Here is a 13,683-nt window from a genome sequence, read left to right on the forward strand (position 1 = left end):
CATTAGCACATCACTGCAGCGCTTGCTCTAGCTGTACAAGAAAACAGTCTCCGGCACCGGGAAAAAACATGTATTTTCATTTTGGCAATGGGTAGGTTTGGCAGCCTGAACCAAGGTGGAAGGGCGACCTGTGCTTAAATTGACAATGTGAAGCTGCGGCATGATGCTCAACACTTTGCAGTGCTGGTCTGCGTGATTGCATATTGCAAGCAGATTTTTTTATTCAGAAATAAAATAAACGGCATTCCAAACAGGGCCCCTGACTGGAGGGTAGGCCGAAATACGTGTGCGGTAAATGGAAGCAACAAGACTAGAGTGTTTCCAACTATACAGCCAAAGAGCTTGAGCGCTTAGACATTGCAAATGGGCATTAACGGAGGGGGGAGGGGGAAAGTGAGGGAGCTCGACGTGTTCCGTCGCGCAAGTCTCTCGAGGGGCTCGCGCGCCGCCCCGTTCTAGAGGGACGGGCCAATAAGCGGGCTGGCCTTGAACGTGTCCCAACGGCAGCCGCGCGTGCGTCCGTCCGTCCGCCCGCCCCTCTGAGGCCCTACCTTCCCAAGGCGAGGGAGCCAATGGGCTGCGGGGCTGCCGAGTGGGCGTGCCCTGTGAATGGCTGCCGCCGCCACCGCGAAAGTGGAGCTGAGCGCGAGCGGCGGGCGCGGACTGAGGCAGGCGGAGGGATGGTCGGGTGGGAGAAAGGGCTCCGGATCCGGTTCGAGCCCGGCAGGTGCTGGCTGGAGGAGGTGAGGCAGAGCTGGCGGCTTTGGGCCTTCTTCCCCGCCTTCCCTCCTTCCCCTCCCTTCCTTCTCTCCGCGGGAGGTAAACAGATATTAGCCGCGCCCCCTGAGCGGGGTGGGGCGAGCCGAGGTGGGGCCGCTGCTGCTCGGGGGTCTGGGCAAAGCTTTGTAATGGCCAGCCCAGCCCTGCAGGGTAGGCCTCCGCTTGGGTGTTAAGAAAAATCCACCCCCGGGTTGAGTGGCACTAACTTACTCCTGACGATCCCAAACACAACTTACCTGAGAGCAGCCTCCGTCGGGCTAAGATGGGGGAAGCCTCAGGGCGATGGTGATAATACAATAATCCGATTTTAGGTGCCCCACTGTGCGCAACGGGATTTACTTTCAGGCAGTGCTTTTTATCTTGTTTAGGGGTACTCTCATTTTGACTACAGAAAATCACCATTTGACAGGCCAAATCGGGAAAAATAAATACAGTAAATGGACAAAAGTACAAAGATTCACAAAATGTTTAGGGGTATTCGTACCCCCCCCCAAAGTACTTCTTTCTGTTGTAATCACCACCCCCAAGGCCTTATTGCTGGGCTGGGGAAGGGAGGGCGAAATGCACGCTTCAGATGTTGCCTGCCTGAGAGGAAGCCTCGCTCATCATAGTAGGATTTTGCTCCGAGATCAGGATCAGTTTGTTAAAATGTTTTCCATGCCCTCTGTCTTAAGTAAAATAAAATAAAAATTCGTGGGATTTCTGACCGTTAAGATGCCCAGTGTGGGTTGCAACAGCAGTGGGATCCTACAGCAATTAAAAGCAAATAAAACAATACAAAACCAAAACTGGAATAACAGCTTGTCACTGGTCTCTCTCTGTAACTAACAGCCCCTTCCCTGTGCTTGTAACTTGGAGTGAGGGAGGTGGAATGGGGAACTAGTCATTCATCCCCGTCCTCCTTTTAAGTATTTGATTCTGAACCACGCCTGTGATGTACTTCCTCACATAGCTGGAAATTCCACTTCAACCCACATATTTGAAAGAATATTTATTTTGATCATTCCAGTCACCATTTTTGCTATGCAAAGAAGCTTACTAAATTATTAGCCTTTTGCTGGAACAATTGTAAACATTATCTTTATTTATACGATATATTTAAACAATCCCTTTTAATGCAAGTCAGTTTCAGTAAACAATAGTAAGATATGTCCTTCTGATGCTAGAAATGTAAAGCTTGGAGCTATAAGCAATCTAAGGTTGTTGTCTTCAGTATACTGTGGGCTGTTTGTGCAGTCCTGTGCATGCTTCCTTGGCATAAGTCCCATTGAACTCAGTGGGGCTTGCATTGGAGTAGACTCACACAGAAGGTCCCCTAAAGCCTTCTAAAACAAATATTAAACTATGGATTAAGTTTTGTTAAGAATATAGACGATAACAATTTTCTTTTTTTACAGGAGGATGTTGATACGCCAAACAGACGTGTTCTGATTACTGGTGCCACTGGGTTGCTTGGCAGATCTGTGTATAAGGAATTTAAAGGAAATAATTGGAATGCTGTCGGTTGTGGGTACAGCAGGGCTCGACCAATGTTTGAGCAAGTTAATCTTCTAGATACTACTGCTGTTCACAATGTCATCCAGGATTTTCAGGTGAGAATGGTGGAAAGAAGGATAAAGCGGCTAACCACCATGTTTCTCTGAAGGTTTCTTCAGTAAATTCATGTTAGTTGGTCACATAAAGTTTTACTGATTATTGATGTCCACTATCTATCACAGCAATATTTAGCTTTGTTTATGTATTTTTCCCCCCTCTGTAATCTCTGATGCAACCCTTGGTGCACCTTCTGTATATGAGGTGCATGATATGAGGAAAACTAGTGTGCAGGAAAGTAGCTATATACTAGTAGTCTAGTAGAACCTAGAAAGCCTTCTTTAGAATAACACTGCAGAATAAGTTGGGCTTCTCACTTAGAGAGTGATTAGGGAATTCCTTTCTTTTGGTTATGCAAATTGCATGCACAAGAAAAATGGGGGAAAGAGCACCTCCAATGAGCAAAGCAAACAAAGGAGAAGGAAGGCTTCTGTATTCACTGATATAAGAACTATTTTATTTTCGCTCACTGTGTTTCAGAGTATAAGGACTCCTTCTAGAGCTTGAGAAATGTTAAAGTTTGCCAAAAAATAAAAAAATTAATTCTTCATATCTAAACCGCTGCAGAAACAGCTTGAAGAAATGTCTGAGCAAAAAAGATGATTTTCTTTCTCCGCATCTGTGTTGAGCCTTACGACTTAGTCAGAGATGATCTAGAGTAAATTTGCACTTTAGATGTGGTTTACTCCATGGGACTATTTTCTGCTAGCTTTCCATGAACAGTGTGGATTTGGTACAACTACTTGCTTGTTCTTTGCTCATTAAAATGGGTGTTTAATTTCCAGCCTCATGTGATAATACATTGTGCGGCTGAGAGAAGGCCAGATGTTGTAGACAGTCAACCAGATGCTGCTTCTCAGCTCAATGTGGCTGCTTCAGGGAACATAGCAAAAGAAGCAGGTAAAAAAGGTTTGGTCTGCATTTCTTCTCAGGATGCATAATTATCTTTTATGTGTCATCATAAGTATGGGTTATACACCTGAACTTAAAGAATTCTTACCACAAGAAATGTATCATTAGCTGTTTGAGTAACATGCATTGATGGAGGAGACGGATAGCGGGAACTGGCTGCCAGCTGTTGGAATCAAATTCTGGGTTAGAAATACTTAGGTCTTTCACAATCACGTAAATATTTGCTGTTTGTGTGTTTTAAATTCTTGGAGAGAATAAAGATAAAGAGAGTAACTGCTTTGTATTTACGTCTCTTCATATTGCTTTAATTTATTCTTTTTATAGCTCAAGTAGGAGCATTTTTGATCTACATTAGTACGGACTATGTATTTGATGGAACAAATCCTCCCTATAAAGAGAATGATGCACCAAATCCCCTAAATCTCTATGGGAAAACTAAACTAGAGGGTGAAAAGGCAGTTTTAGCAAACAATGAAGGTAAGTGTCAATTTACAGCTGGTAAGGTTTTCTTTAACAGTTAAGGCTTGAAATCTTTTACTGGATTTCCATAAACAGGAGTAAATGGATTTGGAAGTTCAATTTTATTTTATTTTCAAAATAAGAAACGTATTTTAAAATGGGGAGGGGGTTTAAAAGGACTCTGTAGAGAATAATTAGAATCAAGTCTCTTTATAAAGTTTTGAGATTATGTAAAACCAATATAACAGAAGGTCAGATAAAATGTATACCACTGAGTTGAAATGGTAAGAGAGAATGGTAGCATTGTTAATTAATTGTTGAGGTTGAGGTTAGGGGTAAGGAGCAGAGGAAGCTATAAAAGTCTTCCTTTTTAAAAAATAATAATTTGAAAACCTTGTTAAGAGGGGAACAACTAGGCACAAACTCTAGCAAGACAAATGAAATTTGAGAATAAAAAGTGGTTGGAATTCAGGACACCTGTCCTTTCCAATAACTAGAGGTAGTTCTTTAGTGAATTTCTTCTTACCCCTTTCATTTGCACCTCAGATTAATCCATCAAAGATTATACAGCCGTATCTCCACTTACGTATTCCTCCGGTTACATAAACTTTGGGATTCTTAAGCGGCAAACCCGGAAGTATATTTTCAGGTTTTTGCCGTGCATGTGTTCGCAGAAGTGGTCTCTCCGGTTGCAAAAACCTTGGGATCTGGCTGGACCTCCGGTTATAGATCCCATCCGCAACCAGAGGTACCACTGTGCTGAGATTTGAACTTCTGCAAGACTTGCTAAAATAGAGTAGATAATGACAAAAGCAATACTGTTAGTGTGCCAAAGGCAATAATGATGCATGTTCTCGAGTTGCTCTCTGGTAACTTCTGTTGGGTGTCAGAATGGCCACAGCAGCTTTCACCAACCGAGTATCCTCCAGATGTTATTGGACTTGAACTTCCAGCTGTGCTGGTCGGAGCTGGTGGGAACTGTAGTCCAACAACATGTGAAGAGCAAGGCTATATGTTTTGTAGTGGCAAACTAGATGATCACCTCAGTTTCCTAAGTGATTTGTATTGGTATTGGTGGCCTAGAAGCTGAGGATTCTATTTATTTGTTTTCTTTACCAAATGTACTGGACACCCAATGGCTATTGTTCTGTGAGTGTTGTACAAAAGGTGGTGGGGAAAATTAAAACAACATACAGAAACATTCATTACCTACTGTACATTAATGAGTATCAGGAAGTCATGCTTGACAAAACTACATAAGAAAGAAAGGAGCCATAAAGTTTGGGGCCATATGCGAATACATCACTGGGAGGTCTAACTAAGGGTTTATTCAATTTCTTATTTATCCTAACTGCTCCTTTTCAGTGTTTAATGTCAAGGCCAAGGAAATTCCCAATCACTGCCACCTGCTGGCAACTCTATGCTATTTATCTTGCTTTTTATTTTGCCTCATTTTATAATTTTAGAGCTTGGTACTGAAAGGGAGATTAAAGGCCTGTGTGCTATAGGGAAGGAGTAAACTGGGTATGGGGAAATTGTTGGGGAGAAAAGAAAATAGGATTTTTGTAGGGGCATTGAAGAAAAGAAAGAGCTTGAAAATCATACATCCAGAGTATTATGCACTTTTCTGCTTACTCCATCTGATAAGTCAAAATGTAGTGCTGTAAAAGGAGCAGTAAAAATGTCCAGGGGGTTAGCACACCCTCCCTATACAGAAAAGCTAAACTATTTGGTGGGATTTAGTTTAGCAAAAATGACTACTGTGGTCAGGATGGAGGAACATGACACAGGCTTGTTAATTACAAATGATGAGAGAATTTATACGGAGATATTTTTTTCCTCCTCCCCAAAATCTGTGATCTCTAGATTATCTAGTGAAACTGATTAATAACAGATTCAGGACTAAAACTATTTCCATGCACAGGGAGAAATTCAACATGGCACTGAGCAGCTGCTGGGCAGTAGAGCCGAAGCCTGCTGAATTTCCTGTATGTGGCACTTTGAAGTCCCAGTTTTGGGGCTTCAAAGTGCTCAGTCACCTGATAGCATTGTCATGTCAGGTGACTGATGGATGGGTAACCCCACTCATCTGTCAGATTTGACCTGCGAGGCTAAGATCCCTGATAAAAGTTCTCACCTGGAGAGCTGAAAAGATTCCTAACCCTTTTTAAGGATTGTACAGAGCAATAGAGTTCATTGGCTGGGTAATCATTAGAAACAAGCAGATCCCTGTCATCTGTATTGTATAGTGATACTATTAGCTGAATCCAAAGCCTCTGTTTAGACAAGTTGACTCGTCCCAATTGGATCCAACTTCTGTTTTAAAAATGTGGATGTCAGATTTCTCAGTTGTTAGGAATGGTCGGTGGAGGGATACATGATAGCGAGAACTCACTGAATGGCTACCAGATTTAGCTCACCAGTTTGCGTGCATTCATGTAATGCAGGGCTGGCTGAGAACAGGTAACTCGCAACTTACACACATTTTACTTGTATACATTCAGCTTTATGCGCTTGGCAAACAAAGGGCGCAAGCACCCAGGGAAAAAAGACACTGGCAATCCCACCCGCCATTGACCCCAGGTGTTTTGAAAATATGTGAATTAGGCTTTATGTGCTATCCCCAGAATATAATCCCTACATAACTTGAAACTCACCTGTAATGAGTGTTTGCAGTCATTTTGTTGCTTACTATGGGTTGGTAGTTAACTGCAGGTTTGTTGTAGAACATTCTCATATACTGGTGACACAGGATTTCAAGGAGAAAAAATGAGTTTTATGATGGGGTAACAGTAGATGTTGACTTATACCATTATTTCTTTCCTACTTATCATGTGGATCCTGGGCATCTTTTCTATTGCATGGTAAGGTGTTTTTGATGTAATTTAGCACTTCTTCCTTGCATAAGTGTACATAATCTGAAGTTTTCATCTGAAATCTTCACACCCACCGAGATTTATTCTCTTTTCCACATAAGTAGACTTGCCTTTTCAAGGGAGTGAAGTGTCTTGTAAATAGTTCAAAGGTGGTTTAATTTTCTTTTCAGAGATGAGCTGAGGAATTTTCATTGTACCTGTTCATAAATACAGCTTTGTATTCATAGCTTTTCTCATCTTCTAGGTGCTGCTGTGCTTAGAATTCCTATTTTATATGGAGAGGTTGAAAGGTTGGAAGAGAGCGCTGTGACAGTTATGTTTGATAAAGTCCAATTCAATAATAAATCAGCCAATATGGACCACTGGCAGCAGAGGTTTCCCACCTATGTCAAGGATGTAGCCAGTGTTTGTCGGCAGCTAGCGGAGAAGAAAATGTTGGTGAGATATTCTTAAAATAAATTTCAGCCCGGATTTTTCGGACTACTTCACATATTATCATATGTGTAAGATTGTAGTAGTACTAGCAGTGATTCTGTGCTTTTATGATGTATTCAAGATTTCAGAAATACTGTGGGCTGTATCCAGTGGTGCCTTCACACTAATGGATGACTTCTGTTGCAAGGACATGGTTCCTATTTTCACCAGTGCGTCCCGTCCCCCGTCCGTCCCCCTGTTGCAGTCCTCTATGCCATTCCATCTGGACCAGATGATGCTGTGCAAGTGACTGGACACAGTGATGGGCTGGATGATAGCCAGTAATAAACAATTATGATAAGATGGGGGCTTTGTGGGTAGGTGGTTCCTAGGTTTGGGAATTAAGTAGATAGCCTGTTCTGGTCAGGGTAGTACTCCTCTTAAAGAACAGATGGGTAGTCGGGGTTTTTTCCTGGTTTGCAAACTGTCACTAGAGGTTAGATACCATAGAATTGGAAGGGAGCTTGAGGATCATCTAGTCCACCCCCCTGCAATGCAGAAATATGCAGCTGCCCCATACAGGGATCAAACCTGCAGCCTTGGTGTTATCAGCACCATGCGCTAACCAACTGGTTCGTGTGGCCTCCGTGGTAAGGAATGCTTGTGCCCACCTTTGGCTGGTTTGCCAGCTATAACTGTTCTTGAATTGGGATAATCCAGCTACAGTAGCTCCTGCTATAATAACCTCCTGATCTGAGTATTGCAATGTGTTCTACAGAGGCCTTCCTTTGAAGATGGTCTGGAAGCTGCACAAGATGCAGAATGCCTCATACTGTTTCTTTACGGTGGTGAGATGGGGTCATGTTACACTGATCCTGGAAACACTTCTGGCTGCCCGTGAATTGCCTGGCTTAATTCATGGTACTGGTGTACAGAGCACTGAATGGCTGAGGACCCAAGTGCTTGAATGAATGCCTTCCTCAGTACCAGTAAACCAGGCTTTGAGATTTGCAGGGGAAGGTTGCTTGCCATGCCTCTGGTAAATATGGCCTGGGGGAGGGCACAGTATATGAAGAAGGGTCCTCTCAGTGGCAGCAGCCCACCTGTGCAACTCTGTTCCTGTTGAAAGGAGATTGTTCCCCAGGTGCCAGTTTAAGACCTACTTTTTCCAGCAAGCTGTAGTAATCTATTGCTTACCAGTATATTGTATTCTATATTTTATTTTGCATTGAGGTTTCAACTTTTAATGTTGCATTTTGTTGTTGTTGTCATGAGAGGAAGGGAAAGCTACAAGAACTAATAATATTTCCCACTGTTTTTGAGCATCCAGAACCCTACGGGGAAGCTTTTGGAAGGCATGGGGGTGCACTGGGTATATGCCCCGCTTTGCACAAGGGGAAGTGTTTGTGCTATCACAAAGCTACCATTGGGTACAACCCTATGTTAACTGTTACAACTAGTCTTGAATACTGTAAGAGTGGGCAGGGTTGTGGTGCTCAGCTGACCTCCCATTGCCCATGTTGCTGTTGCTTACCTGGAAGTAAAGGAGAAGGGGGCAGCTAGGACAGCCCAGTGGAGATGCACAAGCTTCACCTCCCCCATCCATTTTGCAGGCAAGCAAAAGCAATTCAGGCAACAGGAAATCAGGTGAGCAGCCTCACCCTACCAACCAGTACTTTTTGTAACATAAGAAGCACCATTCTGTTCAGAAGAAGGCTAGATTGTGATGTGATAGGCATTATAGAAACGATAGATGGGTTGATATTTTGACTGGAATTTTTACCAGGGACTAGAAGAATGGTGGCGGTGGCAAAGGGGGGTTATTTTTTTGGTCAGTAAATGTGCTGGTGGCAAGAAAGCATGATCTAAGGTGGACCTCTGAGGTTAGAGTGCAGGCATTCTCTGAGGACACAGCTACATGCTGTTTGGGTGGGGTTCAGTTTTGCTTTGGCAGCACATTCACTGTGGAAAACATGCTGTCAGAGCATCTGCTCATCAGCTGGTAAGTCGAGAGTTCAATCTTGCTAGGTGCTGGTTCACCCAGAACAGTATGTTCACGGTGGGAGGAGATGGTTCCTTCAGGTAAACAAAAGTGTTCACACTGACAGAGCAATCTTCTTAGTGCAGTATTGAATGCCTCTGTAGGAGGAATGCATAAGCTGCTGATTTAATGCTGACTATACTAGGAAGTTGCATTCAGGTGCATGTAACCTTCAGAACACTTGCCAGGGTTTTTAAACTAAAGGTAGTTCTTTCCCCCCCTCCTGTTGACCTTGCATCATGATAGCTTTATCTTGGAATGAGAGGTGATATTGCAGTAGAAATGCTTAGCAAGCAAGTTCTAGTCATTGCTTATACACAAGAGATTATAATAGCTCTAGATTGTGGCAGTCTTTTCATATAAACATAGAAGAGTAAGATGTTTGAAGTTTTGCTTTCTAAAGGAAGAAAACTGCCGCCCAGATTTTTATTTTATTTTATTTATTTTTTTACAATACTTGGTTGAACTGATGTAGTTCTAGGGGGGAAAAACCTTCAGTAGTTGAGTGAAATAGAGTGCAATAGAGAAGTGGAGAGAGATCTGGTGGATTACTGTTTTTAAAAGAATAATTGGCCTTGTCTTGATCCAGCAACGTAATGATTTTGTTCTTATGTGGACAGAGATTTGCTTGAAATGGAACTCAAATCCTTTTTCATAGCAAAGCTACTACTCAAAGAACTGTGGAATATAGAAAAGAGCCAGGGATATTGAGCTTCTTGTTTAGTATAATATTCCAATAACATGGTTATAAACAAGGTGGTTCGCTGCTGTTGTGTTTTCTACACATTTTCTGAAATAACCGCATGGCTAAACAAATAGTTCTAGAGGGGGGACAAAATATAAGAAGGCATATAGAAAAGAAAAGAAAAAGATTGCTCTTTGAATAAATCTAAGAGTGAGCTAAAACTGAATGTTTTTACTCTGCAGAAAAACACAAGGCTGGGAATTGCAATTAGGCAGAATATTTATTTATGGAAAAATAAGTTCTCTTTGAGTTAGGGTGGCAGAATTGTCATGATCAGCTTTAGAATGATCATATGTGAAATTCTCTGTTTTGCAAAAACTTATCTGGGTGATCCAGATATGTTAGATTGACTTAAAACTTGCTTTTCAAGTTAGCCTTAAAGGGAATGTTCTCTAGCTTTGTTTATGGTGTTTTCTCTGTATTTATTTAACACCGTAAAATAAACAAGAACATAAACTTTGTATACTTCTCTTTTTCCTTAGGATCCATCAATAAGAGGAACGTTCCACTGGTCTGGTAATGAGCGGATGACTAAATTTGAAATGGCATGTGCTATGGCGGATGCTTTCAATCTTCCCAGTAGCCACTTGAGACCAGTAAGTCATAGTGTATAACCCCTGACACAGAAAGAAAAAGGAATGTGCAAGAAAAACTCTCACAAAGTTTTATCAAAGGCAGAACTTTCTCAGGAGTAATATTGCACAATACAATATAAAATAATTGCAGAATGTTCACCAGCTGTGGTTTGGCTGTTCTCTTACACCGAGGGTCCCAACTGAGGCTCCTTAGAGTCCCACTGTCTCTCATTTCATCAGAGACAGATGGTGAGCTTGTCACCTTGGTAAGCTCAGGGCTCCTTCCATCATCAGACATGCTTTGTGAACAGTTTGTTCAGATTCAGGGTTCCTGTTGTTCTGTCCTTAGAGTGCAGCCAATACTACTTCAGTTTCTTCTTTAGGTGGCGGAACAAGCTTCATAATTTTCTGCTTCCTCCCCTAATTGTTCTAGGTAGAGCCTTCTAACCTCTCACAAAAGCAGCCCCTTCACTGGTTACAGGTCTCTTACCTTACCCTCAGAAGCTTCTTCCATTTCCTTCTCCTCCTCCCTGCTTCTCCTCCTCTGCATCAGCACTGTCCACTAAGTTCTGTGGGCCTGTCCCATTCCTCTCCTTCATTCACTCGCACACCTTCCCACAGCCACTCTGCGGTTTCATCTTCCACACTCTCACCCTGCTTCCCTTTCAGTCTCCCCTTCTTGTGTTGCCTTGTCTGCCCATTTCCCTCTCATTGCCTCTCCTTTCTTTTCCTGTCTGGGACTCTCCTGTGCTGCCGGCTGCGGCTTTATGTCTCAGCCAATAGGGTGTTGATACCTCCTTGGTGGTTGCATTTGTCAGGCTGCCAGGTTCCACCTCCTGGGGCTCCCTTAATCCCCCCCCCCAATGGGCTGCATCTCCTATCTTCCACCCTTTGAAATAATGCAGATTGATAAACCATATCCGCAGAGCTACTTTCTACCAGTTTGGAACTCTCTTGTATTTTCACCTCTGCAGTTTCAAAGGTAACCACATAACTCTGCAAGCTGGAAACTTGAGCTGAGATTCAGGGAACCCAACGCATGCAGCTAAGGGAGATTATTCCCACCTGACTACAATTTCTGACTCTTCATTATATAATAGCAAAAATAATTTATTTCTTGTACCCCACCTATCTGACTGGGTTGCCCCAGCCACTCTGGGCAACTTTCAACAGAATTTAAAAGAACACAACAAAACATCAGACATTAAAATATGAGTCTCAGCAGTTCTTTCTACCTTAGCCTTGGAACTGGCCACTCCTTTGGTAGCTGTAGGCGACAGGGAAGTGCATGCAGGCAAGTCCATGGAATTACAGGCTTGTTATGGGAAAGCATTTAGGCTATCCTACATTGCAGAATTGTGAGTGTTTTCCTGAGAAGAGATTTCTTTATTTTTATTTTTTGTTCTAGACAGAGTGCATATTTCTCTTTTACTGCCTATTTTTATTTTTAAAGATTACAGATAGCCCAGTTGTGGGAGCTCTTCGTCCCAAGAATGCTCAGCTTGACTGTTCTAGACTACAGATGTTGGGCATTGGACAGCACACTCCATTTCGTGTTGGGATCAAAGAATCACTCTGGCCGTTCCTTACCGACAAGAAGTGGAGACAGACGGTCTTCCATTAGTTGGAAATATTTTAGAACATGTATGGTATGAGGCACTTTTTAAAGGGGGGGGGGAGAATGGTTTTGTATTGAGTGTTCTGTGTTACAAGTTTAATTCAATCAGGTAAAAATATGGTCTTGCACTAGTGAACTTATAAGAGGTGTTGGCAAAAAAGAACCTTGTTCGAAGTGATTGCTATTTCTTTCTGTTCCGTCACTTGTTTCTTTAAATATTTAGCAACCTCTGAGTACTACAACCATCAGTAATGGTTGAGATGAGATCCATTTTCCTGAAATACACTGTTGCTTTATGTGTCTTTGATTGCAAAAGAGTATCTCTCTTAACATTATTTCCCTATTTGCCAAAATAATTAAAATAAAGCACTGGATTTTGGCATTTCATTTTTTTAAAAAGCTATTCTGATGTGATTGAAATGGAAGTGAGAAGTTTGGAGTTTGCTTTAGCTATGATCAAAATATTCTAAAGTAATGCTTTATTTTTGCAATTAAGGTGTAGCTTTAATGCTTGAAAGATGTTCTGTATTTTGAAATCTCAACTGCTTTCTTACATTTGTACAAAAATAGTTCATATATCTATCTGTCACATGCACACTGTTAATGAGCACACTGGTTCATTTTGGGTGTTGGAGGCACAAAATACAAACATTATTGCTGTCTTTTCTCTATTGGTGTTTCTGAGAACCCCATAGAATCCAGAAAATTATTAGATGTTCTCACTAAACAACCAGTTTACACATTGTGTCAGAATTGCCATTGTTTCAATTGGACCAAAAGAGCTATACCAATAGAACTATTCCTGGTTGTTCATTCCTCATTGCATACATGCAGATAGGATGGCTGCATTAGGTATTTGTACTAGCCTATTTCTGAGGAGAAAATTATATGCTTACAGTGAGAAAGTTTAAAACTATTAATACTGTTCAGCATGAATGTCTAGCTTAAATGGCAAAGTGACTTTTGTGTAAATTTTGTGTTCTTACTTCAATAGAGTGTTAGAGTGTACGTATTGAAACCAAGCTTTTTACTTAAAGCAAGAAAACCTAAGGCAGCTTGTGGCAGGCGTATCTTTTCTCTCCTCTACTCTCTCTTCTGTCTCCTGACCAAGGTAAAGCATCCATCAAAAAACCTTCTAAAGGTGATGAAACAGCATCAGTCAGATTCATAAAATATCTCTAAGCCATTCCTATTGTCATTCCCTTTTCATAAGGACATATCCTGACTTGTTTGTCTTAGTCTGACAGTCTGACATCTTGATATGCACTTGGTAAGTTATAAATGCAAAACAATATTAAATATATATAACTGGCATGGGATCTTGTGTCTTCTTCATTTCTTGTGGAAATTTCTGGCTGTGTTAGGTTTTTGGGAAGGCTGTTGTTACTTAAGTGTGTGAGCATTTACATTTTTTATAAATTTCACCCTCCAAATTAACAAGTCAGCAGTTCATTCTCTCTATTCCAACCAATTTTCCAGTAAGCTAGTTGAGAACATGATCACAGATCTAGTGCTGATGCTGGAATTTTGATGGCCTTTGGCATGGCACTCTCAGTGCTCATGCATTCACCTGAAAAAAGTTAGGGCATGAAAACTGAGCAATTTGTTTCAGGAGATTTGATCATGTTTATACTGCTAACTACAAATGGTAATGCTATTTGACTGGTGGC

General features: G+C 41.7%; 1 protein-coding gene and 1 long non-coding RNA gene across 2 annotated transcripts; both read left to right on the top strand.

Moving 5' to 3' along the window:
• Nucleotides 1-421: 421 nt before the first annotated feature.
• MAT2B (methionine adenosyltransferase 2 non-catalytic beta subunit) lies at nt 422-13,327 on the top strand. The gene is made up of 7 exons (XM_083482755.1): nt 422-743; nt 2,178-2,372; nt 3,159-3,273; nt 3,610-3,762; nt 6,865-7,058; nt 10,303-10,416; nt 11,849-13,327. Exons 1-7 carry the CDS (start codon nt 573-575, stop codon nt 12,017-12,019), a joined length of 1,113 nt encoding a protein of 370 aa, XP_083338881.1. The 5' UTR covers nt 422-572; the 3' UTR covers nt 12,020-13,327.
• Nucleotides 8,722-9,558, top strand: LOC310697075. Its single transcript, XR_014520919.1, has 2 exons — nt 8,722-9,448; nt 9,479-9,558. It is a non-coding gene; the product is annotated as an uncharacterized lncRNA (long non-coding RNA).
• Nucleotides 13,328-13,683: the final 356 nt, after the last annotated feature.

This window comes from Podarcis liolepis (genome assembly GCF_965112155.1).
Source record: "Podarcis liolepis genome assembly, chromosome: 2".
NCBI classification, from domain to species: Eukaryota; Metazoa; Chordata; class Lepidosauria; order Squamata; family Lacertidae; genus Podarcis; species Podarcis liolepis.

Coding starts and splice junctions, on each gene's coding strand:
- MAT2B (XM_083482755.1), top strand. CDS start 573: ATGGGCTGCGGGGCTGCCGAGTGGGCGTGCCCTGTGAATGGCTGCCGC. Junction 744..2,177: donor GCAGGTGCTGGCTGGAGGAG/GTGAGGCAGAGC, acceptor CTTTTTTTACAG/GAGGATGTTGATACGCCAAA. Junction 10,417..11,848: donor CCAGTAGCCACTTGAGACCA/GTAAGTCATAGT, acceptor TTATTTTTAAAG/ATTACAGATAGCCCAGTTGT.